The 24,081-nt window shown below is 49.2% G+C and overlaps 11 protein-coding genes across 11 annotated transcripts; 5 read left to right on the forward strand and 6 right to left on the reverse strand.

Annotated features, from left to right (window-relative positions):
- Positions 1 to 814: 814 nt before the first annotated feature.
- BKA55DRAFT_591565 (uncharacterized protein) lies at positions 815 to 3,039 on the forward strand (the record flags this gene model as incomplete). Its single annotated transcript, XM_046195268.1, has 2 exons — positions 815 to 849; positions 993 to 3,039. 2 exons carry the CDS (start codon positions 815 to 817, stop codon positions 3,037 to 3,039), a joined length of 2,082 nt encoding a protein of 693 aa, XP_046053302.1.
- An 866-nt stretch (positions 3,040 to 3,905) lies between these two features.
- Positions 3,906 to 4,967, reverse strand: BKA55DRAFT_591566 (mitochondrial carrier domain-containing protein; the record flags this gene model as incomplete). Its single annotated transcript, XM_046195269.1, has 2 exons — positions 3,906 to 4,576; positions 4,628 to 4,967. 2 exons carry the CDS (start codon positions 4,965 to 4,967, stop codon positions 3,906 to 3,908), a joined length of 1,011 nt encoding a protein of 336 aa, XP_046053303.1.
- Positions 4,968 to 6,341: 1,374 nt separating this feature from the next.
- BKA55DRAFT_505254 (cation efflux family-domain-containing protein) lies at positions 6,342 to 8,118 on the reverse strand (the record flags this gene model as incomplete). Its single annotated transcript, XM_046187171.1, has 3 exons — positions 6,342 to 7,128; positions 7,181 to 7,411; positions 7,457 to 8,118. 3 exons carry the CDS (start codon positions 8,116 to 8,118, stop codon positions 6,342 to 6,344), a joined length of 1,680 nt encoding a protein of 559 aa, XP_046053304.1.
- A 1,596-nt stretch (positions 8,119 to 9,714) lies between these two features.
- Positions 9,715 to 11,216, forward strand: BKA55DRAFT_504807 (glycosyl transferases group 1-domain-containing protein; the record flags this gene model as incomplete). Its single annotated transcript, XM_046187126.1, has 3 exons — positions 9,715 to 9,952; positions 10,009 to 10,202; positions 10,260 to 11,216. The coding sequence occupies 3 exons, from the start codon at positions 9,715 to 9,717 to the stop codon at positions 11,214 to 11,216; spliced, it is 1,389 nt and encodes a 462-aa protein (XP_046053305.1).
- Positions 11,217 to 11,450: 234 nt separating this feature from the next.
- BKA55DRAFT_504875 (ubiquitin-conjugating enzyme/RWD-like protein) lies at positions 11,451 to 12,047 on the reverse strand (the record flags this gene model as incomplete). The annotated part of the gene is made up of 2 exons (XM_046187137.1): positions 11,451 to 11,815; positions 11,882 to 12,047. The coding sequence occupies 2 exons, from the start codon at positions 12,045 to 12,047 to the stop codon at positions 11,451 to 11,453; spliced, it is 531 nt and encodes a 176-aa protein (XP_046053306.1).
- Positions 12,048 to 12,301: 254 nt separating this feature from the next.
- Positions 12,302 to 13,353, reverse strand: BKA55DRAFT_561296 (uncharacterized protein). Its single transcript, XM_046192149.1, has one exon. It carries the CDS (start codon positions 13,254 to 13,256, stop codon positions 12,543 to 12,545), a length of 714 nt encoding a protein of 237 aa, XP_046053307.1. The 5' UTR covers positions 13,257 to 13,353; the 3' UTR covers positions 12,302 to 12,542.
- Positions 13,354 to 13,763: 410 nt separating this feature from the next.
- BKA55DRAFT_504743 (tetrapyrrole methylase) lies at positions 13,764 to 14,723 on the forward strand (the record flags this gene model as incomplete). The annotated part of the gene is made up of 3 exons (XM_046187119.1): positions 13,764 to 13,898; positions 13,948 to 14,072; positions 14,120 to 14,723. The coding sequence occupies 3 exons, from the start codon at positions 13,764 to 13,766 to the stop codon at positions 14,721 to 14,723; spliced, it is 864 nt and encodes a 287-aa protein (XP_046053308.1).
- An 82-nt stretch (positions 14,724 to 14,805) lies between these two features.
- BKA55DRAFT_687001 (uncharacterized protein) lies at positions 14,806 to 15,472 on the reverse strand (the record flags this gene model as incomplete). The annotated part of the gene is made up of 2 exons (XM_046199007.1): positions 14,806 to 15,228; positions 15,278 to 15,472. The coding sequence occupies 2 exons, from the start codon at positions 15,470 to 15,472 to the stop codon at positions 14,806 to 14,808; spliced, it is 618 nt and encodes a 205-aa protein (XP_046053309.1).
- A 2,052-nt stretch (positions 15,473 to 17,524) lies between these two features.
- Positions 17,525 to 18,989, forward strand: BKA55DRAFT_536433 (uncharacterized protein; the record flags this gene model as incomplete). Its single annotated transcript, XM_046189827.1, has 2 exons — positions 17,525 to 17,545; positions 17,595 to 18,989. The coding sequence occupies 2 exons, from the start codon at positions 17,525 to 17,527 to the stop codon at positions 18,987 to 18,989; spliced, it is 1,416 nt and encodes a 471-aa protein (XP_046053310.1).
- Positions 18,990 to 19,191: 202 nt separating this feature from the next.
- On the reverse strand, positions 19,192 to 21,307 carry BKA55DRAFT_286943 (Cupredoxin). Its single transcript, XM_046185530.1, has 3 exons — positions 20,933 to 21,307; positions 20,253 to 20,879; positions 19,192 to 20,205 (listed from the first exon to the last, which is right to left on the reverse strand). Exons 1-3 carry the CDS (start codon positions 21,207 to 21,209, stop codon positions 19,394 to 19,396), a joined length of 1,716 nt encoding a protein of 571 aa, XP_046053311.1. The 5' UTR covers positions 21,210 to 21,307; the 3' UTR covers positions 19,192 to 19,393.
- A 764-nt stretch (positions 21,308 to 22,071) lies between these two features.
- BKA55DRAFT_286872 (extracellular mutant protein 11-domain-containing protein) lies at positions 22,072 to 24,044 on the forward strand. The gene has a single exon (XM_046185529.1). The coding sequence runs from the start codon at positions 22,462 to 22,464 to the stop codon at positions 23,869 to 23,871; it is 1,410 nt and encodes a 469-aa protein (XP_046053312.1). The 5' UTR covers positions 22,072 to 22,461; the 3' UTR covers positions 23,872 to 24,044.
- Positions 24,045 to 24,081: the final 37 nt, after the last annotated feature.

Consider the following 24,081-nt stretch of genomic DNA (forward strand, 5'->3'; position numbering starts at 1 on the left):
AGTAGTCCTCATCACCTGTCCTTGTGTTCTTCTCCTCTTTTACTTGTCCTATAACTTCTCCTCCTTTCAATTATTTCTCTCCAAGGTCTTACGCGAAACCCAAACAACCAAACAAAATCGAAACACCACATACTCCTTTTCTCTTCCACCTCATCTTATATCCTAACTATCCGGGGTGACACGGTGTATGTTACGCCCGTCACCTCAAGGACCCTGCCTTTGTCTCTGGCTTCACCTCAGGTCAACCTCTGCCGTGCGACGGTGACTCGCTGAGGTGAGTCCGGGTACCTCAAGCCTGGCTCCAAGGGACCAACCACCCCCTGGTCACCTGCTAAGCCGCCACGCCAGATACGATCCTAGTCGAGCTCCCTGCTTTGCTTTGTGTACCGGTAGACCTTCTGGACCGTGGCGTGCATATGAGTCTTTGGCTGAGTTATCCTCTTCCGTCTCATCTGATTTGAGTAATTCGACCCCCAGAGGCAAAACGCCAAAAACGCCGGGGAGCCTAAATCGGTCACTTTTACAGTGGAGGCTTGAAGGTGCCTGGGTACAGTACTTACACTGCCCTGCCTAGTCCCGTCGGCTTTATAGTGGGCGCCTGCACAAGCTCCATCTAAAATAACCAAACTAACTGTGCGACGTGCGCCAGGATATTTGACTACCCCCTTGGCCTCCATCTCTTATTCGGTTCAATCCAACCTCACTCTTCTTTCCACCAAAACAACTGACAAATCTTTCTCTTCAACTTGTCGAGGTCTTTGCTGTCTCAGCACTGCCACGGCTTCTACCTTTTGTCTCTGTTGAAGACTTCACCATGGGCCGTACGCCGGCCTACATCTTTGTCGTCAGGTACGTTTTCAGCTACCTTTCCAGACCCCTGTCGTCATGATGCATCGTCGCAATCAGATCGCGTAGCCCTAGCGCTGCGTATGCGTACAGCATGACAGTATGGGCATGATGTTGGTTACAGAGCTTAACTGACCTCTATCTAGGCACGGCAACCGCCTCGACGCTGCTGACAAGAAATGGCATCTTTCATCTCCTACACCCTATGATCCGCCTCTGACCTACGGCGGCTGGCTCCAAGCCAGAGCTGTTGGCAACCAAATCTCCAGTATTCTTGAACAAGCGAAAGACGAGTACGAGACGAGCTCCAAAGGCACAAAAAAGCGACGTCGATTCAAAGTCGTCATTCATAGCTCACCATTCTTACGATGCGCCCAAACATCGATCGGAATCAGCTCCGGTCTTGCACAGACTCCCCATGAATCGCCTTACCGTCCGAACGACATCTTCGTTTCAGCGACTGGACCACCAAAGCACTTCCGATCCACTATATTACGTCTGGATTCCTTTCTCGGAGAATGGCTGTCTCCCGAATATTTCGAACAGATTACTCCACCGCCTGGCGCGGCTCTCATGCTTGGAAGTGCAAAAGCCGAACTGCTAAGACGCGAAGACTACAGTGCACTAACATCTGCACCCGCTCCCGCCCCGATGCCTCATAGCGGCTCTACTGCTTCTCTTTGGAACGGGTCGCCCGCCGCCAGTCCGTCTCTTGGGCCCCTGAGATCAGGGTCTGCAGTGGAAGGTTCTTCAGGCTCGGCTATGGCTGCGGCTCTAACTGGGCAGCTGGCGACTCAGATGGAAAAGAAAGGGTACACAGTACCAAAGCCGAACTATGCTATCTCGAGTTCCGGAAAGATCCCCGACGGATTCGTGGCCCATGCGCGTGACGAGTGCGTTGTCGTCGATTACCAATGGGATTCCATGAGAGCTCCACTAGATTTTGGGGATGGCGGCCAACTTGGAGAAGAGTGGACAGACATGCACAAGAGATTTCGACGTGGCCTGAAGAAGATGGTGGACTGGTACGCTACGACTGATGCGCCTGACGAGATGGTAACGCAGGCTGCCGGAGCTTCGCAGAATGACACACATGACCCCTCGATTTCCGAAGACGAGGATGTTGAGACTGTTGTCATTCTTGTGTCTCATGGAGCTGGATGTAATGCTCTGATCGGCGCCATTACTCATCAGCCTGTTCTCATGGATGTTGGCATTGCCTCCATCACTATGGCAGTACGAAAACAAGATGCTGACTACGACACTCTCCTGGCTGCATCAGCAAGCGAAACACCAAACTCCGAGCCCCATGTCTCTCCCCATCAGATGTACGATATTCGCATGTCTGCAAGCACCGACCACTTGCGCTCAACAACTTCGACTCCAGTCTCGTCCCGATCAACCTCAGCTGATGGTTTCCCTGCTGCTATCCGTGGCCGCAACCCCAGTATTAGCAGTACTGACGGACCTGGCCCACTCATTGGTTCTTTCGTCTATTCCGATCCTATTATTCCCATGGGTAGTCGTAGTGCTTCGGCCAGCGCAACCGTGGGATCATCTATACGGCGAACTTCGGGCTCACAACGGCCATTGAACCGAGGGCCAGCTCTTACCACGGCAACAGGCGAACCAGGCCCGAGGAGCAACTCTCCAAGCGCTAACACACCCTCGTTCGGCTTGTGGACACCTGGGCCTTCGTCTCTTAGACTGATGGATGATGGCAGTGACGATACCTCTGACAAGGAGGATTTCGATTCTGTGCTGCCCAACTTCGGTCGCTTTAAAGGTATCCCAGAGGACAACAAGGGAGAAGCTCAAGCTTCCACCGCCATGTCTACCTCAAACTCATCTACACAATCATCTTTTTCTTCACGCTTTGAACTTAACTCTACGAACTCATTGTCTATGAGCTTGCCGCCAGCGGCTATCACCTCACTTAGCTCGTTCTCGTTCCCCCCAAGTGGAGAGACTACTCCAAAGGCTACTCCCAGAGGCCCTATTCTATCAGCCCCTATTAGAATCAAGACAGATATCTTGCACGATTTCGACAAGCCCGCTGAAGAGCTTCATATTGGACAACTTGGAGATGGTCTGGGCGGACTTTGGGGTCTTCCTCGACCTCCTGGCGAGGCCGAACGTTTCCGCGATATGAGTCTTTCAAAACGACGTTGGACGACTACTGAGCGCGCTTAACACTCGAGTCTCTATGATACCCTACTATACTTGCCCTTTGACAGGATGTTGACTCAAATATCCTCTTCTTTCGAGGCCTAGGGCAGAACGTTATTTATCTCTTCGCCTTATACTATTTCAGCGCGCGTTGCTTCCTGCTAGTCGTTTACTCTTATTTACTCGACGACAGGCAGGTCTGTCTTTTTTACTCATGACATCGGCGAACTGGCGGGATACCATCCACTCATGAAAGGGAGCACAGCAATGATATGCCGGACCTATTGGCATTGGGATTGATACCTAGGGAAGGGATGAATTTACAAGGACACAATATGTTTCATTGAGTTGCTAAGAGTATATTGCTTTTCACTTTGGAATTCGGCGCACGGTTATTATGGCGAAAACGGCGGCAATGTATTCTGGTACGTGGGGTAGCATATAGCGATACCAGGATTATAGGCACAATCGCCGTCAAGAGCCTAAGATTGCTCAAATGCATTTTGTTTAGAAAGTGAATACAAATCTCATCTTCACTATTCGGCCATTGTTCGTGGTGAGCTAAGAAAAACAACTGACGGCAGATGTGTGTGATTATGTTTTGATTTCATCTATCCATCACAGCAGAAAGCCAATACCACGATCTAACTGTTCATGATCTATGTGCGTAAAACAAAGGATATGCTCAGCGCTCGAATTCTGCTTGAAATGCGCATCCACTGCGGATGGGAAAATACAATTCATATCATGCCCAGCAACCAACGCCGTCCATCCGCTGTGACCCTGCCCAATGGTCAACAACCTGTGTCGAACCCCTGAAAAATCCGAAAGCAAGCTTTTCTTGTGTATGCCTATATCGCTTTATCTTTACAACTTCCTTGTCACGGCATCTAGCCGAACACCTTGTTCATGGCCTGGTGAGCCAGCTCGACACCGAGGAAAGTAGCGGCGTTGGCGGGCACAGCACGAGCAAGGGCAGGACCAAATCCAGGAAAGAATGCCTTGACACCGCCCTTTCCGTAGAGTTCGCGAACAATGCTACCAACGGAGACGTTGCCCTCCGAGGTCTGCAGACGAGACTTCACCGTATCGATGGGGAAGACGGGTATCCACATGGCAACTCCAGCGGCAGCTCCGGCGCATGTGATAGCACTGAGACTGAGCTGGCCACTGGGCTTTCCAGTGAGAGGATCAACCGGTGTCATCTTTCGCTTGATGTACTCGTAGGCGGCAAAGTAGGCAGCAGAACCGGGGCCGTCACGGGCGAGAGTAGCAGCGCTGCCGCGGAAGACGCTACGGATACCACCCTCCTTGTAGAGCTGGCGGACGACGTCAACGCCTCCGTTATACTTGGGCTTCTCGCCGGGAGCAAGCTGCTTCTGACCCTGGACCTGGAGGATGACCTTGATGCGCTCGAATGGTGCTGTGATGGCAGTCATGGGAATGGCGGATATGAAACCGGCGGTTGAGATCTGGGCGATTGTGAGGCCCTCCGCGGGGACCTCACCGACACCTCGGACGATTTGCTTGCCGAGGTCGTAACCCCAAAAGGACACAGCAACTGGCTAGGTCAGTTGACGGCATTTGAAGTTGAAAAGGGAATAAGACATACACATAGGTGTGACACCGACGAGAGGGGCGCTTACGCCAGCGTAAAGACCTCTTCGCAGACCATCACGAGCAATACTCTTGCGAACAACATCGACGGCGGAGGAGTAAACACCTCGCTCAGCGGTTTGAAGGCGGACCTTGACAAGGTCGAAAGGATGGCCTACTACGACAGCGCAAAGACCACCGAAACCACCAGCCGCAAAGGCGCGAAGCTGCTGGGCGAGGCCAGAGGATGCGCCGGCCTTGGAGTCAGCTTTTGGTTCAGGAGCGGGCGCAATGGTCTTGAGCTTGTCTACGACACGGGCCTCGATGGCGGAGTCTGGGGTATCGGCGGAGGACATTATGAACAGTTTGGAGGGGAATGATGACCGAGAAGGAGGAGGTGACGAGAAGTGAGGTAGCGGAAGGGTTTATGTTGGGTTTTGGCACAATGAACCTCGGAATGTGGAATGTGGAGGATGTGAGTGGGATAAGAAGAGTGTGGGGTGGTCTCGGCCGAGGGGAGGGTGTAGCTTGTAACCAAGAGCTCAGGTATGATGTGAGTCAAGCAAAGGACAAGCTGATATAGGAAAGGGTATAAAAAAAGGGAGAGGGAGATAGTGAGAGTACATTGACTCAGATCTGATCAGGCACATCACAGGCGTATTTTCTAAGCTTCTATTCGATCAGTACAAGCTTGACCTGAGGTTCTGTCATGGAGCTTCACGCCTTTGTTTAATTACAACAACTAAATAATGATTATCGATTATTATTTTTTTTCACTGGGCAATAATACAGCTAGTGAATCTAATTCTCCAATTCCTCCCCTCGGTCTTCCGGGGCAATGATCCCTCACTCACCCCCGATCCCCGAGCCCCGGTCCCGGCTCTGTTCGTTTTTTGTTGCCTCGGCTTCGGCTCGCGGGGTGCATCGAGTCTTTGTGTTCCCACATGGAAAAGAACCGAATTTCGTGGGGTACTAGAGGCCGCATATCATTGCTCTGGATGCTGATGTCAGTTACAATGCAGTGAGCTGGCTGCAGTAGCATGCAGTTACACTGCTACAAACAACCCGGGCAGACGGAATTGCGTCGGGATTAGGGGCTCTGCATCTAGAGCTCAAACGAGGTGAAGTGAGGTCATACACCAGATCTTCAGGTCAGATTAGGCTCTTTCAGTTGGAGAAGAGCCCCACAATCCCCATGTCTTCCAGACTTCATCTGATTATCACATGCAAACTGCAATTCTGTTTCACATACACCCTCACTAGCATAGCTTGATCACGAGCAACATTTATAAGAAGCAAGCTGTATAGTGATTGAAGCCTGTTCTATTGCTGGATATACACCCGTCTCACCCCTCTACTCTATAGTTTCTGTCTCCATGATGAGAATCCAAGTAAAACCTATTAATGATACATGAGATCCTCCACGTGCCCCATGAATGACGTTGTTGGCCAACTCCGGGAATACCAAGCCAGAAAACACCAAGACAACCCAACTGGCAATGGTATTGAACCATTTACCAGTCTCTGGCTCTCTGGCGGTTACCGTTATTCCAACGGAGTGTCCCTCAGCAAGTAAATCGACAATCAGCTGCCCTTCTTTGATACAAGCAAGTCATACACTTCGTCTCGCGACAATGCTTCTCCCCTTCGTTGTACGTCCCCACCTCTTTCACATCGTTTGTCCCATCTTGAAACTCCGCCTCTAAACACTGTAGCGACAAATTCCGCTCCTAGAATGCCTTCGCTGATGCCAATGTGGGTGTTGCTGGTGGTGCTGGAATTCCTCGCCTGCTGCACCAACAGCTGTTGTCCCCTTCTCGCTCAACTTGCACCACAACGTCTGCCCCTTCTCTCAAGAGATATTCGCGCACTCGATCTCGGACGTCTTCCAACGGAGCTCCTCTTGCTGCCACTACGTGAACAACGCCCAAGAGCTTTCCTCCACTAGGGCTAGCGCTGTGGTCATCCCGCCAAAACTTTGGCGACGAATAGCCTACTACTCCTCTTTGGTTCAGAATACCACCCAGGCTGTTTCGAAGATTGTACTCTGTATCCTCCGGAATGCTGAGCAGCAGCCGTTTTGCTGACGAGTATACCAGCGGCTTGGATGAAAGAAAGATCAGAACAGCAATAAAGCATGACGCCAACGGATCCCATCCGGCCCACCCCCAAAAGCTCGTTAATATTGTCGATACGATGACCGACACACTACCCAAGGTATCGGCAAGAATATGCAAGTAAATACCGTGCATGTTCTCGTTGTCATGGCCGTGGTCGTGGCCATGATTATGGCCATGATTATGGCCATGATCATGGCTGTGAGAATGCCCATGGTCGTGTCCATGATCGTGTCCATGATCGTGTCCGTGGTGATGGTGGTGGCCGAATGCCATCATTCCAACCAGGTTAACAAGAAGACCCAGAGTGCTCACAATAAAGAGCTCGCCCAATCGCTTTGTCTGAGTTCCCTCCCACAACCGTTCGAAAGCCTCAAAGGCAATTTCGACACTGAGTAGCCTACACCCAATAGGTTAATACCGGACCTGCAGATGTCCCGAAAGTTACTTACATCAACAAGATGCCGTTGGCGAATCCACTCAGTGTCTCAATCTTGCCGAAGCCATAAGGAAATCTCTGGCTTCGAGGCCATTTGCTCAATACGGCAGCCAACAGGCCCACCATGAGCGCCACGCAATCAAAGAACATATGGATACTGTCGCTCAGTAAACCAAGGGAATCTGTGACGTAGCCGTAAAACGCCTGTACAGCCATGAACGAAAAGTTGAGTCTAGACGGAGATCTGAATTAACTAAACATTCCAGGTAAATTACGTGGTTTTGCTTACGCCATGAAGTAGAAAATTCGCCTGGAATCCTTTTCAATTAAAATCGCATTCAAAATGGGAAATCTTGTTGTATACGGCAGAATCATGCGGGTGAATAATGATCTTTTGCCCTTGTCGTCATCATGCGGATGGCCATGATCATGTCCATAATGATTGCTATGATCATGACTATGTGAGTGATCGTGACTATGAGAGTGCGAGTGGTCGTGGGAATGTGAATGGTCGTGAGAATGATGGTGGTGAGGAAGTTCCGGAGGGGAATAAGTCATGTTGGCCGATTCGGGACCTGGTGTAAGTATACTCTTGCCTCCCGGTGTTCTCTCTTCTGTCCAACCCTCTAGGGTGTTTAATGGTGCTGGAGGGAGCTTCTCGCGGGCAATGGATGCGCTTGTGTTGGACATGCGGGAGCGTCTGTGTCCATGCTTGTGGACGCTCGGATTGTGTGAGTGTGCAGAATGGTTTCCGTTCCCATTCGCATGATCGTGGCTAGTATCGTGGTTATGGTCTTCGTCAGGTACTGATGGAAGGCTCCCGTTGGAGAAAGTCGATTGCCGTCTAATGTTGTTCAACGACGATTGAGAATGACTTCGTGTGTGTGAATGCATATGGTTCTGATGCGCATGCGGCAGAGAGGAGGTCGGAAGGGCGTATGAGGACGCCATGTTAATTTATAGAACTCGGGATGGGTGCTTAAGTCAAAAGTTCGATCTTGAACTAAGTCGTAGAGTCGCTCAATGAGGGCGGTGATCGGATATCGGCGCAAGTATTGGCGATTTCAAAACAGAGTCCTTACGCCTCCCCTAGGGCCAATCGCAACGTCATCAGTCGAGTGTAAAATTGAATTTGTGAAACGGGCGCGTCGCAAGCAGCTGTACCGGATCGGATATAGAAAGACAAGAGAAAGAGATCGTGGGACGTCAAGAATCCTTTTCAGAGGTAGACGCGGGAGGCGTGAAAGAGCTGTGGTGGTGTGGCGGGCTAGAGATAGGAGACTCCAGCACGTGGAGCTAAAAGTGACGACCCGAATGAGCAGCGATCGACGGGAAGCCAAGAGGATTAAGACCCAAGATGGAAACAGCTGAGAGGGAAAGTTAATGACTCGATCAATGGATTAGAGTTGAGCTATCTTATCCTGCTGAAAAGATGGTCTTGAGTCGGTGAAAGAGTTGCTAAGGTTGCTCTATTCGCCAAGACTTGATACCATTTCGGAGTCACTTGACTGTTGATCTGGATTGCTCCTTCCTGATCCTCTGATGCATCATGGATTGGTCCCCTCATGGCCTTGTCGTTTGGTCGGGGATTCCTAGGGGATGGTCAGTTTTGACTGGCTGAGCGCTGGAAAGTTTGGCGTCTCCCCTGCATGCGGTTACTTTTCCGCTAAAAGTTAGTGCATTTGATGCTCTAGCTCGCTTTTAGGCATAATGCTATCACACCCCGCAGCAGAGTTGCATCTCAACCCCTGAACCTCATCTAGAGATGAGGTGTGATAATCTCCCGTTTCCCATCTTTGTGCTTTACACAGTATTATACACCTAGAGAGTATCGGAGCGCAAATAGGCTGAACAATTCTACTTAACAAAAACTACAGCTAGGTGCCTTGTTAGATTTTAGGCTTTTCATTTACTCTGAGTCAATCTCAAGTCCGTCGAAGTATTTCTATCACCCACCTACCTACCTTGTAAGTAGGATTAATAAGGTGCTATGTTTTCTCGCATCACCTACTAGGTAGATTGCTTTGCTTGACAAAGAGACATAAGCTATGACGTTCATTACAGCAATGGAGCCAGGTTTGTTGCTTGTTACACTGCATCTTCCCTCCCCTGCAGCATAAAAAGTTTACATTTGTTGTTTTGGATTGAATTAGATGAAAGCAGCTGGTGCTGTTTCTTTTGAGTTTGAGCGTGGAATGATTCACAAAGCCTTTTTCGTTACTCCCACAGCCTGACACTTTTTATCTTCAACTCTCGCTTACCTTGTGCGTCAATAGAATACTTATTAATCTCTATGTTTGATCGTCTTCTGGGATCAGCTTCAATCGAGATCGCTTTGTTTCGTTATCTCTCTCCTTGCTTTCTTACCGTCGGTACCTGTGCGTCCTCGCCTGTGGAACCTCAAATCCATTCGACCAGAGTGCAAGGTGGCCTTGGCCTTAGCCAACACAACTCCAACAACGCTCATAACTGGTTGCTGCGGGCACCACCAAAAGGATTCATATTAGTCTCGACGCCATGCCATGATTGCCGATTCATTTCTTTAATATGTCAGCCGCTTTTATTGTCTCCGTCATTGCCGGCGGTCTCAGCTGTATCTTCCTGGTGTGGCTGATACGTGGTTTTGCGATCCTTATTCCTACTCGCTATCAGCCATCTCAGAAACCTGAAGATGATCATATTCAGATTCTTGTCGTCGGCGACGTCGGGCGCAGTCCTCGCATGCAATATCATGCTTTGAGTGTTGCCAAACATGGTCGCAATGTCGATATCGTGGGCTACAAAGGTATTATTCCATCGTCTGGATCTCATGAATTTTGTGCAGAAGCTAACACTTGATAGAAACCTCAAGACACCCTGATCTCATCGGGAACCCTCGCGTCGCTATGTATGCACTCCCACCACAACCTGAAGTCCTTCAATGGGGAACATTGCCCTTCTTTCTCAACATTCCTCTCAAGGTTTTATGGCAGTTCTGGGGCTTATTCAGTACCTTGATGTATGATGCTCCTGCTGCAAAATGGATCATCATTCAAGTAAGTTGATATCACATACTACGGCTCTTTTTAGCTTTATGATAACAACCCCCCAAGAACCCTCCCTCGATTCCGACTTTTCACGTTGCACTCTTGGTTTCCTTCCTACGAGGCAGCAAGCTTGTAGTGGACTGGCATAATTATGGCTACACCATTCTGGCGCAAGGGAAGTGGTATGTTAAGCCATTGGTTCCTGTGTACCGTTGGTATGAAACCGGCCTCGGACGCTATCTGGGAGACGTCAACCTTTCTGTCACCGATGCTATGGCCCGCCAGCTCAAGGAGAAGCCTTTCAACCTGAAGCGTTCTGTCCTCACACTTCATGACCGACCTGCCCAGGTGTTTCAGCCTATTCTCTCGACTGCGAAGCGTCTGGCCTTTTTGTCTCGGCTTGCAGAGACTAAAGATATTGCCAAGGATATTGTCGATGGAGCAGTACGACTCATCGTGAGTAGCACTTCGTGGACGCCAGACGAGGATTTTGGTCTGCTCCTGGATGCTCTCGTATCCTATGCCAGTTCTGCAGAGGCTTCGCCCATTCTAGCTATAATTACTGGTAAGGGTCCGCAGAAAGAACTTTACCTTGAAAGAATCAAGACAATTCAGGAGGAGGGCAAACTACCTGGCGTTCGTATCATAACAGCGTGGCTTTCCACCAGGGACTATGCTTCACTTCTTGCTTCGGCAGACCTTGGTATCTCGCTACATAAGTCCAGCTCGGGTGTCGATCTTCCCATGAAGGTAGTGGACATGTTTGGTGCCGGTCTCCCTGTCGCAGCATACTCAGCTTTTGAGAGCTTCAGCGAGCTTGTCAAGGAAGGTCAAAATGGCTGCGGTTTCGAAACCTCATCAGAATTGGCGGAGATTCTTGCGAGATTGCTGAGTCTTTCTGGGCAAGAGGAGTTGGCTCGTTTGAAGAAGGGTGCTGTTAGTGAAGGCTCTCTGAGATGGGATCAGGAATGGGATCGCGTAGTTGGCAAAGTCATTGGGCTTGTTGGTGAAGAGAGCACTTAGATACTGCAACCCAAGAGAGAAATCAACGACTAAAAGCCATCTTAATGTTCCTGCGTAATAATAGTGGAGAGTCGTTATTTCGCTGATGGTTCAACACTGATTTAAAATACGCCAAAGGCTCCATGACACCGCTTGAACGCTGTTGATCGTCCGCAAGGCGTTTCCCACCTAACGCCAACCCACGTATGCTTCATACTCCCATGATAGCCACATATATAGAGAATAGCCTTGCATCTAATCCTCTCCCAAGCTCTCCCTTACACACTTTCTGCAACGTTTTCGGAAGTCTTTATTCTTGCCCTCCTTTTCCTCGCGGAACATACGTGCAGCCTCCACGTTGGCAGGGCTCTCGTCGTTGGGGCTGTGGAAAAGACTGATGGTGCTGAGAAGAATAGTTTCGGGCGTCTGGACTGGGCTCCAGCGTTCAGAAGCTGCTTCGTAACCGTACTCATCTTCCTCGGGAGGATGGAGGATGGAGATGCAGAGCTTGCCGTTTTCGTAGATATTCGGATGGAAAGGAATGGGGTCTTGAAATGTGAGTGAGGGTGGCATGTGAGGGTAACTCGACGGAAAGGATAGACGAGCCCGGAAGTTGCCTCCTGGAAATCGAGGTCAGCGTATGTCAAAGGTCATGAGGGGGAAGCGAGCTTGGGCTCTGGTTGTACCGCCGTAGTATTTGCAGTCGTCGCTAATCATGAGCATCACCTCCCATTCAAAGATGTTGTTATCGTTTACGAGGCCACATGAGATGCCTGGAATATCCTTGCCAGCCTGCATCTCTTTGAGCTGTCGCTTGAGCAACGAAGCTGCTGGGGCAGAGCTAGCAGCCATGATGTCTTCTGTGGACGAGGCGCTGATGGTGAGGTTCTAGCTTAGCACTTGTAAAGTAAAGTTGAAGTGTGCCAGTAAAAGCGGGTGAGGTTGTATATGTATATGCAAGATCAGTCCGTAGAGGTGTGATCCATTACTACTGGACCTAATGTTCTGGTGGGCGGCGGGTGGTGGGGGAGTCGTTAGGCTCTAGTTGGAAAACGGCCCCGCCTCACGGATTCCATGAAGAGAAATTGAAAAGCAATTCGCTGATCCATTTCACAAGATTGGCTGCTTTGGTTTACATCTGTTGAGTCATGGAAGCAATGCCTGCTGTATCAAAATCTTGCCTGGCACTATTATCTAAGGTTGTTTGCTTCACTCGCACCGACCTCTGCAGTATTGTGATATCTCGAACCGTCTGTTAGATTCTTGACTGTTATACACCCCTCCGGCAATACTTTTCATATAAAACAATGTTGAACACGGGGTATCATTAAACGACTTGGATATCCATCACTTCTTCGACGTCCCAAATCCAGTAAAGCCCATTGCTGCCATCATATCATCTTCGTCATGTTCACCATCAACCCGCACGTCCTCTCCGTATTCCATCTTCACCCTTGCATCCTCCTCCTTCTTAAGCCTCTTCCTCTCATTGTCTTCTCTTCTCTTCTTCCTCCGCTCCTCGGCTTCTTTCTCAGCCTCTTCTTCTCGCAACTGTAGTCGTTCGTGTAGGCTAGTCTGCTTCTCCTTCTCTAGCTCGTCTCGCCGTCGGATGTAGTACTCAATGCGTTCATGGACTTCCTCTGCCGTCGCGCGCTTGACTTCAGTCGTTTGGCCCGTATTTATCAAGTGCTGTGGCGTGTTGAGATGCTCGATGTATTGTTTGTTGTCTTTGAATGTGAGGTCGCAAGGCTCACAGTAGAAACCAGCTCCGCGTCCACGCTTTCCAACGCCTGCACCTCCGGGGACCAGCTGCGTCTTTCCGATTTGTTGTGTGAGGTCTATAACATTTCGGCGCGCTGATGTGTATGTTTCGTCGCCTGTCAAAGGCTTGTGGTATTTCTTGCCTGCAAGCTTGGCTTCGTAACGCGCCTTGGCCTCTTCTTTTTCCTTTGCCTCGCGTTCATTGGCTTTGGCAGCGTATTCGTCGAGGTCATAGGTCTTTCGAAAATCGGTATCGCCTGATGGCGCGCCACTATAGGCACCTTTCTTGGAGTCGGACATCGTGGGTTATATCAATATGTTAGGAGGAAAGCGAATAGGTCTAGAATGATCATGGATGCTAAAAGTTGGGACGCGATCATAGTAGTAGGATTTGTACCGGATCTAGCCAAAAAAAAAAAAAAATGAGACTCACATGGAGACAGCATCTAACTCAAAGGCACGATCTTAAACGGTAATTTCGTTTCTTGTGATTGAACTATGACCTGTAGTCTATCTCTGGCATATACTCACCGCAGATCCAAACTTAGCATTTGGTCTTTCTGAATATACTTAGTCTCGCACTTCGTCAAAACCGCAATATCGTCCTGGTGCTAAACATGGCGCCAACCGTGCGAATTATCCCAGGCCATAATTGCTTTAGAGCGACAGGGGTGCTTGGCATGAGGTCACAGATAGAAGCGCTAAAAATACCCCGCCGCGGGGCATCTCTATTTTTTGAGTCGCGGCCTAGGGACAATTTTTCACCACCAGACACTACTGCGATAATCAGACGTGGAAAGGATCACAATGCTGTACTTAGTAGGACTTGGTCTCTCTGACGAGACAGATATTACTGTCAAGGGCCTTGAGGTCGTCAAGAAAGCCTCCAGGGTCTATTTGGAGGCTTATACTAGCATTCTGCTTGTCGAGCAATCTGTCCTGGTACATGCAACCATTCCCATAACCCATGAACCAATGCTAATTATACAAGGAATCTTACTATGGACGCTCCATCACTGTAGCTGACCGTGAGATGGTTGAGTCAAACAGCGACGAGATTCTCCGAAATGCGCAAAATGAGGATGTTGCATTCCTTGTTGTTGGAGATCCCTTCGGGTATGATCTAGTAATCCAACGTACAGCTGTATACTGATACACCATAGTGCCACTACTCATACAGACCTCGTTCTCCGTGCGCGAGAACTCGAAATCCCCGTCCGAACCGTTCCCAACGCCTCCATCATGTCCGGGATTGGCGCCTGCGGTCTTCAGCTCTACAACTTTGGTCAAACTGTGTCAATGGTTTTCTTCACTGATACATGGAAGCCCGCATCTTTCTACGATCGGATAAAGGAGAACCGTCAGATTGGTTTACACACATTAGTCTTGGTAGATATCAAGGTTAAGGAGCAGAGTCTCGAGAATATGGCCCGAGGTCGTCTGGTCTACGAGCCTCCTCGATACATGACTGTCGGCCAGTGTGCTCAACAGATGCTAGAGATTGAGGATGAGCGTAAGGAGGGTGTCTATACCAAGGACAGTCTGGCCATTGGCGCTGCTCGCGTCGGAGGTAAGACAGAGAAGTTCGTGGCTGGTACTTTGGAGGAGCTTTGCTCTACCGACGAGGAACTCGGGCCTCCTCTTCACAGTCTCGTCCTTCTTGGTCGAAGAACACACGAGCTGGAGCTCGACTACGTACGAGAGTTTGCAGTTGACAAGGAGAAGTGGGATAGGCTATGGAAAGCTGAGTACGGAAAGCAGCTGTGAATGGTTGCTAATATTGTCATGAATTCGTATCACCTTTGATAAAAGTCCTATCGTACAAGCGAGATTTGCATTATTCAGAATATTACTCTCGCGAAGCGCGCCAAGATCGCACATCCCCTTCCGAAATCTCCCTCAATGTATTGGGCGAAGCAGGCTTGCCAGTGACGGCGCTAGAAGCGATGTCGGCAGCGCGGCTCAGCAGGTTCTTGGAAACGAGCGAATAGGTGACTGAGACTGTCTTGACGCGGATAATTCCGATACGAGGGTCGTTCTCAGAGCCATCATGGACACCGTCACCGAGATCACCAAGCCAAGCCTTGAGGGTAGGGCTGTAGTGCTTGGAAACAAGACTGCGATCTGTGCTGATACTAGCATTACCAGCAATGGAAGCCCACTCTCCGGAGGCGTTGATGAAAGAAACGTTGACATGAGGGTCAGCATCGAGGTCGTCGGTCTTGCCAGACTCGGTGTTGGTGTGGAAGAGAAGGTCGATACCTCCAGTCTCCTACAAAAATGTCAGATAGAGTTTTAATATCAATTGAAGGCACACATACTGTGGCAGCCAGCGCCATGCAGCGAGATACTAGGTTACCAGAACCTGAGCCCCGGGTGGTCATCATGCCAAACTTCTCCTTGGTGATGAAGTGGACGAGATCCTCAATCTTGGTCTGGAGGGGAGCCTCCTCAACGTTGGCCTTCTTGTAAGGGTCGGCAGGGGCATCGCCAGTGTTTGTGTTGGAGAAAGACATTTTGTCTGGTTTGGTATGCGGTGGGAGTGTTTTGTGTTGATGTTGATGTTTGAAGATAAGATCAGAACTCAAGCACAAAAACTGAAGCTTCCCCAGCAGATTTATATACCTCCTCGCAAACGAGCTATTTGCTTACACATTATAGCATGCAAGCCATCATGGCAAAATCGTATGCATTTCATCATCGATGTTCAGTTGACATGTAAGGCAATCGCAGCGGGGGTGTTTGAGATCGAACAATAATAATGGTGACGTCAGCGCCCATGATGGGTTCCCGGCACGGAGGCATGAAGCTGTTGTGTCAAGCTTCGCGTTATTCTACCAATCAAGGACTACATTGGATTTTGGTACGATGGTTGGAGGATTGGGCACAACGTCTATTTCCCAGTCTCAGTGGGTTTGGGTTGCTTCCATTCAAGGCGTCTCCTTGATGATGGGAGCCAACATCTCATGGCCAGCCCAAGCCCAATCAGTCCAATGTTGGCTCGAGGCTACTAAGATATAGTTACTTACCAAGGTGCCGAAGAGCCAGAGGCAGCGAGTCTTTCCATTGTGCCATTTTCCATTCAATGCAGGTTGGCCAAGACTGTTATGCAGATGCCCGCTCCGCTCAATATACAATGCTTGTTCAAGGACGCCATAACAGACAGATGTAACTGCAGATAGAGTAAAGCTCCTTTTCGAGCTTCCCATCGGAAGTCTTTTAGAACAAACGGATAGCCTATAGCATTTTGGCTTGCGTAGCACAAGGGTTCCTATGCTATTCCTTGACGAAGATCGTGCTAGGGTATATCGATCGTTGTTTAACGACTACAGTTATGAATACCAAGAGACAACATCAAATGGAATTACCAGTTTCATTGGTCACATTATCCCTCGCGTCCTCTCTGAAGACATAGCTGAAATTATTCGGGATCTCGTAGTGATCCATAGGCAAAAATATTCAGTAGGGTAAGATATGTTAGAGCCACGGTCTCAACACCAACGGGGTTTTTCCTACTTATAACCAGAACCATATCCTACCCAACACAAGTTTCCCTTCAGCTTAATGTCAGTGAGAGAGTGGTTTAGACCACTGAAAGTGTAGGGTGTTGTTGCTTGGCTGAATTGCTTTCCTAATTCAAATGGCGGGCAATGTTTGATGACGCCAGAAATACTATCATTGCCTTAAGATTCCCGGATGTTTTGTCTTCGTCTATAAACCCCCTCTGTGGACCTTCGGGGATCTCGATCGCATGGGCTACCACTTTTGGGAAATTTCAGTCGGCGAGCGGCAAAGGCAACTTGCGCCCGGCGGTCCTTGCCTTATTAATTTTGTGTTGCCAGTGCCAGTGCGTGCCTTCCTCAACCCGAGCCTATAACGTCACACAAGAAACAGCAGACTTGAGGGACAGGAACTCCACTCCACCTGGCTTCAGCAACCTCAGGTAATAACGTGCCGACCAGCGACTTCCCTAAGCACTTCCCGTGCAACACCTGCCTTCATCTTCTCCTTTTGTCATTCCCATCCATCACAGACAATTCCACAATCAACAAGCCAGCACAAATCGACACTGGAGGCGTCGCGCCTTTGCTGTTGTCACCTGCAATTCGCAAATCCATTGGGAGACAAGCGGATAGCATTTCCCTGGACGGTTGTGCCCTTTCAACTCTTCACTCACTCAACTACCTACCCTACTCTCCTCGTTTCCCCAGACCGCATCACCACAAAAGAGATAACCATTTGATTCAGTGCCGGCGCAACAGGATTGCAGCCTTTCTATTCTGCATTCTGTTTTTCTATGCAGGTCGTCTGATTGAATACTTCACCTTCTTCCTCATTTTATTCTACTCTACCCTTCTCATTGCCATCGACCGTACAAAACCGTCCCACCCATTTGTGGTCTTAGTTTCCGGCTAAGCTCACGACATCTTCACCTGACTTCGGATCAACGTGTTTGTGACCCGTCCACTCTCGTTGACTGGAGGTTGCGATCGTTCTGCGACCGCTTATGCGACGCTGTTCACACAATTAGCCATCCACATAAGCCAACTGTCTTTCAAAACGTGACCATGACATCAAACACCCCCGCGGTCAGTATCTCAAAGATGCTCAGCCTTGGAATTGGCTGACAAGTTACAGACGGCTTACCCGTGGGAATGTAGGGACAAGGAAGACCAGGCCAAGGCTGCCTTTAACCATCCTCTCCGCCGTGCAAATCAGTCTCTTGCCGAAGAGAACATGAAACTGAAGCGTATTCTTCGCGAAAACGGCATTTCCTGGTCTTCCGTCGCTCTGAGCCATATGAACCAATACAATCCTTTGAAGCGCAAGACCCGATCTTCTATGACCGCTCAGGAGCTCGGTCACCCTTACCTTCCTATGGAAGTCATTCTCCGTATTCTGAAGTTCGCTATGAAGTCTCCTTTCCCAATTGTCGATCCTCTGTCCCCCCTTACACCTGAGAACATGTCTGACAAAGAGAAAACGCGAGGCAACCAGATTGCAATCAATTTCCTGGCTACTTGCAAAGCTCTTCACGTCGAAGGTACTCGTTACCTGTGGGAATCGAACAACTTTACTTTCACAACTCCTCAAGCTGTTCGCACCTTTGCCGAGCTTCCCGCCAACTTTCGCCAAAGTATCACTCATATCACTTTTCGTGTTATTGCACGATACTATGACGACCAACCCTGTCGCCGACACAAATTGGACCGCTGTTATCATGCCGATTTGAAGAAGGACCACGTCTTGAAGGTTCAGCAACGTCCAACAGAGTCTCCCCTTGTCCGTGGTGGCTTCCGGTGCTACACTTGGAACCAGATTGTCGATTTTCTCGAGGGGCTTCGTGCACCCTTCGATCCGAGTTACCGAAACAGGAAGCAGCCGCGACCACGAATGCTGCCATCTCTTGTGTCTCTCCGTCTTGACCTAGTGAATTTCTCCGACACCCTCCTCCCCTTCTCCGGATCCGAACTTCACGATATCTGCTCTCATGAACTCGGCTGCACCTTGAATGAACTCCAGGTCACGGGTATGCCCTTTGATGACACTGGCATGAAGGCATCTGCCGAAATGAGCGGCATGCTCAAAGACGAAGGTTTGTATCTTGATGGCCCGGCTTCCTATATGGCTCACTCTAGGCATCTCCAACCTCTCTCTGGCAAGAAATGGTGTGCCCGAGTGATTCGGGCGTGGAAGCCCAAGGATGATGACGACGAAGATAGTGAAAACGATTCGGATACTGTTCATGGCCACTCCCACGGCCATGTCAGGCTTGGAGCTTTGCCTCCTGCCCCGACTGAGGAGGGCCACCCAACTTCAAACCGCGACGAAGAATCAGTCATCTGGAAACGAGTGCCAGTCTCTAGAGACATGGAGAAACGGGATTGGGTCCAATTCTCTCGCTCTAGTGGATACGAGATTAGCGATCTCGATTGGGATAGCGACGACGAGGGCATCTGCCCCTGTTGCGGAGAATCCCACCCAGGCTCGTCCTTCCTGGAGACTCTAGTGGATGAAGATCTTGCTGACTGATCATCAGTATAATTATATTATCGGATATTTGGCGTTGAAAGGGGGAATCGACAATGGGGTTGCTGTGATGGATTATGTGTTTATCTCCAAACATGCATAGATACCCCTACAAGCTATGAGGATGCTAATGTTTTTTGTTGTTTTTTTGACGACCTGGAATGGAGTCTAAGGAACAAAATGGTATGGGAATATATTATGATGGGAATGGGCAAGATCTCTAGACAGGTCGACATGGCTCTAAGTCAGTGCCTAGGCAAAGGATGCCCAAGGTCGAAGGTGTAACATGGAAACACTGAACATGTGTGATGGAGTGGCGTCTTGCAACATGATCAGTTCGTATATGGTTTATAGGGGTCTATAAAATCAATCGCATTTTGTACCTATGGCAATATCCTAATAGTTGATCAGATACCCGAGTCGTCCTGTTCCATCTTCATCTTGTGTGAGAAATCATTCCATGCTTTACAACCTTCTTCGATATCTTGATAATCCTGGTCCGACACGAGGCTCGGGATTTCATCTTCTCGAACAATAAATTGTAGCGAGAAGCCTTCAGCAGCGTGCCAACCTATATGGCAGTGCATGAGCCACACGCCTGGATTGTCGGTGAGAAATGCGATTACAAGATGTCCTTTGGCAGGCAAAAGAGCAGTGTCACGGCGCGGCGGGTTTTCTGTCTTGAGGGTAACATTTGGATCGTATGGACCAGGGCCTTGAGCAAGAATATGAAAATCGAATCCATGAAGGTGGATAGGATGAGAGATATCTTGTTCTGTCTCAACAGCAAGGTAAACCCAGACATCCTTTTTAGGAACTCGAATGACAGCATTAGACTTGGTGAATGAGGCGTTGTTATTGAGCTTAAGGAGAGAGGGTTCGCCCCATTCTGCGATCATGGTGGTGCTGTTGAGCGCCCATTTGATGATGCCGTCCGAGTTCCAAGAGCGGTTGGCGTGCTGTATGACTTCCATTTCGGGAGGCCCAACGTTGTGAGGAACGACAGGTACAATGCTCTCGTAAGGTTCGTCTTGACAATGATCCTCATGCTTGCGTCCTTTCGTCGTAGGCGTAGTGCTGTTCGACGCATAAGATACAATACCGAGCGCATTTTGAGGGTTGACGTTTCTGGTGCAGTCAAGTTGAGGGATAGCGCGAAGCCAAAAAGACGATGCCTTTGAAGCTTGGTTTGCGGTCACGAGAATATCCATGCGTTCACCTGGAGAATGTTAGAAGAAACTAGATAAGGAGTGGTGAGAACAATACCAATTGCGAGGCTGATGTGGTCGGTCTCATAGGGCTCAATTGATACAAAGTCTACCGCAATGACCTTGAGAGTGTGATGATCAATAGAAAACTTATACAGAGTATCAATGCCGGTGTTGATGAGACGTAGGCGATATGTTTTGCCCTCTTCAAAGTCCAATCTGAATCTCTCTCCCGTCTGGCTCTTATAGCTATCCTTTCCATAGACATTAGTACCGTTGATGAGAACATTATCCATCAGTGCGGGACCCTCTCGCTGGACCTGATGTAGAAGTTGATTGACGGTCTTGTGCGACCAGTCACTGAGCATAATAGTTCCAACATCCTCATCATAGTTAGCGCTTGCGGGACCACGGATTATTAAACCACCATAAACACCATCATAGGTCTGGAGCCCAAAATGAGAATGATACCATGAGGTACCATACTGGGTCGCGCGCCATCTGTATGTTACTGAGGATCCAGGTGCAGTAGGGCACTGGGTAATAGCAACAACTCCGTCTTGTGGGTTTGTGTGGTTTTGATGAGTGCCATGGAAGTGAAAGGATGAACCGTTGGATGAAGTCTTGAGGTTACTTGTCATGTGAACGACAACATTATCACCCCAGTCGGCAAATATAGTTGGTCCTTGAAAAATTAGCTCCAAATTGACATATCGTTCCAAGCCGGGATTCTCATACCTGGCATCGTTCCGTTGATAGCTTGGGCGAATCTGGGGACTCCATCAGGAGTAAAGGTTATCTCACTGATTTCAAGCCAGTATTCTCTCGTCACACCAGTATTAGGAACGACCGAGTAGTAATCACTATGGATATCAAATCCACACCATTGATCTCGAGTAGAAGGTGTGTTTCCAGAACATGGTCCTTGTTTTTGAAATTTGGAATCGATGGGCTCCGGCAAGGCTGTCAAGGGCGAAGCCAAAGCGATGAAAAGAATTGAAGACAATCTGGACATTGCAACAGATGAATAAAGACTTTTCAATGACTGTAAGCATGAATTATCCCCATTGTCACGATGAATCTCTTCTTTTAAACAATTACTTGAACCCACGAGGACGGGACTTCCGCCATGAAGAAGTCTCGTCTGATCACCATACGCCCCAACCGGGATCAGCGAGATAAATTCTAGTCATATAAAGTACGGAATTACTTTAGAGCTCGTGGGAAGCCCTATATTGAGAAGCCATGGCGTTGAATTGCACTTCATCGGAAGGACCGAATATGTCGATGGCGCCGGTGACTGGACGATTCTGACGAGTTGTCTCCTGATATTCACGTGATTCGATATACAAGACCTGGTCAAGTAACTGGTCTCCTAAAATCCTGAGTATGATGTATTTTGTCATTTGTACCAGGGGGCTTGAGGAAGAGGAGCCTCAGGGCATATGATAGGCATAGATCGCATCAAATCGGAGTTACCGAGGTTCCAACACGAGCTCATGGGAGTGCCGGTCTTAGCTTCAAATTCGATAGAATTGCATCGATGTAAAGCTTTGAAGTGTTCAAGCATCGAAGACGTTCGATTTGTCCTTTGCTATACGACAATCTCGTCCTATATGTCACTGGGCTCGCCGTAACCCGAAGTCGAAATCTTTTGTCAGAGAAGAAAGAGACTATGTTTAGACTACCATACAATGACCTCAAGGGTTCATCTGGTATAGAGAATCGATCGCCTCAGCATGTGGCTAGCGTGAGTTCCTTGAGCGTCAAGGTAAGGCTCATGTAAGTGAAGTTATCTTTAGATGCAAGGATACCCAGGAAGTTCCACTGGAAGCTTCCCCGCCAACGTCACCTGACGTCGTGACTCTCCAGGCGCTTTGCGCTTTCTCTGAGCGCGCCCCTGCCTGTCGTTTCGTTGGGCGGGTATGAACTGAAACCGCGACTCCCAATTTAACATACTTTCCTTGTCTCTGTCAACACCACTCTTAGGTTTGCGCAACCCGCAACTCACAACCTGCAACGAACGATACCCTTTTAGTTCTTGGGGATTCCAGCCTGGTGCAAGAACTCCAAGTTTGCTTTCATCGCATTCAATTCACTTGTTTTTAATCAATGGCCATAGTCAATCGCCAGCAATAAACTCGACATATACAAGTCTATAATCACACGAAATCTTGAAGACTTTCAGTTCCCGACGCGCGCCGACGCGCGCCGACAACGCTTCAAGTCTTTAGGGATACCTTCTCTTCGAACGCAGGAACATCACGATGCCCCCCAGTCTGAAGGACAAAGGCGGTCGGCTTCTGGCTTTTGCCAATGCTGGCCAGCGAACGAACGAAGCTCAATCCGGGGTGGATGTTAAGCCCACGAAGTCAGAACCACCACAAAATGTTCCCACAGCTCCTATACCTCGACCTACTAGCTACCCTCGGGAGATCACGGGGCTCGGTGGTAGAAACACCGCGCCTCCAAAACAGAACTATCCTTTCAGCCAACCACTGCATCATTCACCAGTGCGCTCAGCAGTATCTTCTCCAAATGGCCGGATTAAAGCAGACTCAAGTGATCGTCGGGTCGACATCTTCTCTGGTTCGCAACTTGACGAAAACTTCATGGAGTCTGGTCTTACGACTCCACAAAACGAGCCATCCGATTCCGTTAAGCTTGGGCCGGAGTTGACTCGTGATCTTAAGAAGACCATTCCGTCACACCGCCTCCCTGACCGCAATCGATTTCATCGACCACCGCCGACAAGTGACTTATTCATTGTTGGTGACGATCTTCGTATGAACGTGGTCAGTCGGTCACAGCAACACAATGTTGATCATATGGGCGATGGTTTCCAGGATGATGTAAACGTGAGGCATGGAAAACTCAATGGCCAGCACGGGCATGGGCGAACTCGACCAGACTCCCCGGCACGACAGGACTCCAAAATTCCCATGCGTGAAGTGAGGATTCGAAAGTCACATTCCGGCCGATCAGAGGCCTATGACACGAACCAAGCAAGGAACATATCACCCAAACACCGTGAAACACAATGGCAGACGCACTACAGAAATGAGAGCTCCCGGCAGCCGACTGTCCACCATTTGGATGATGCAGATACTGAGTCTGCATCTCAGGAGGAAGAACATACAACGCCCAGGCCTAAGCCTGCCAAGCCGGTGGTTCAGAGAACTCTCTTGGAGAGCTCGATGCCAGCTACGACAAACTTCATGTCAAACACTAATCGCTTGGACAGAAAGCGACGTCGTCCAAGCCCTGAGTACGACGATGTGGCTCTTAACTCTATGACATTTGCCTCCCTTCGGCAGCAGCCTTTCGACTTTGATCCTTCCAAAGATGGGCAGAAGGGCACTGGAGTCAATGCTGACAATTTGGAAACCAAACTTGAGCATTTTCGTCATCTGGGTGAAAAGGAACAAAATGACCTGTTTTCCAATATGTCGATGGAAAATTGGGAAACCTCGGGAGAATGGTTTGTCAACAAGTTCAACGTACTCATGCAAAAGTTGCTGGATTCGAGAAGACAGAAGCGCAAAATCATTCAGGAGTTTGAACAAGAAGCAGCCAATCGTGAAGAAGCTGTCCGTCTCAAGACACAGGCCATTGACCGAAAGCTCTCTAAGATGAAGCAGGACGGCCAGCGAGTGGTGGAGGATAAGACTGCATAGATTATGCGTGGCGTATGGACAGAGTCGTTGGTTTTTTTTATTTTTCCTGAAATGAGTTTACGACCGATATGATTGCATTATGCTGGAGTTGAGGCTGGTTTACTCGATATCGGGGCGTGAGATATCCGGGCGGTTCGCGAGGCACCTGGAGCAGAAATGAGCTCACTTACACCGGAATTGTTTATAGATAGATTCGCTACGATGGTCACA

This window comes from Fusarium redolens, assembly GCF_020744475.1.
Source record: "Fusarium redolens strain MPI-CAGE-AT-0023 chromosome Unknown BKA55scaffold_4, whole genome shotgun sequence".
NCBI lineage: Eukaryota > Fungi > Ascomycota > Sordariomycetes > Hypocreales > Nectriaceae > Fusarium > Fusarium redolens.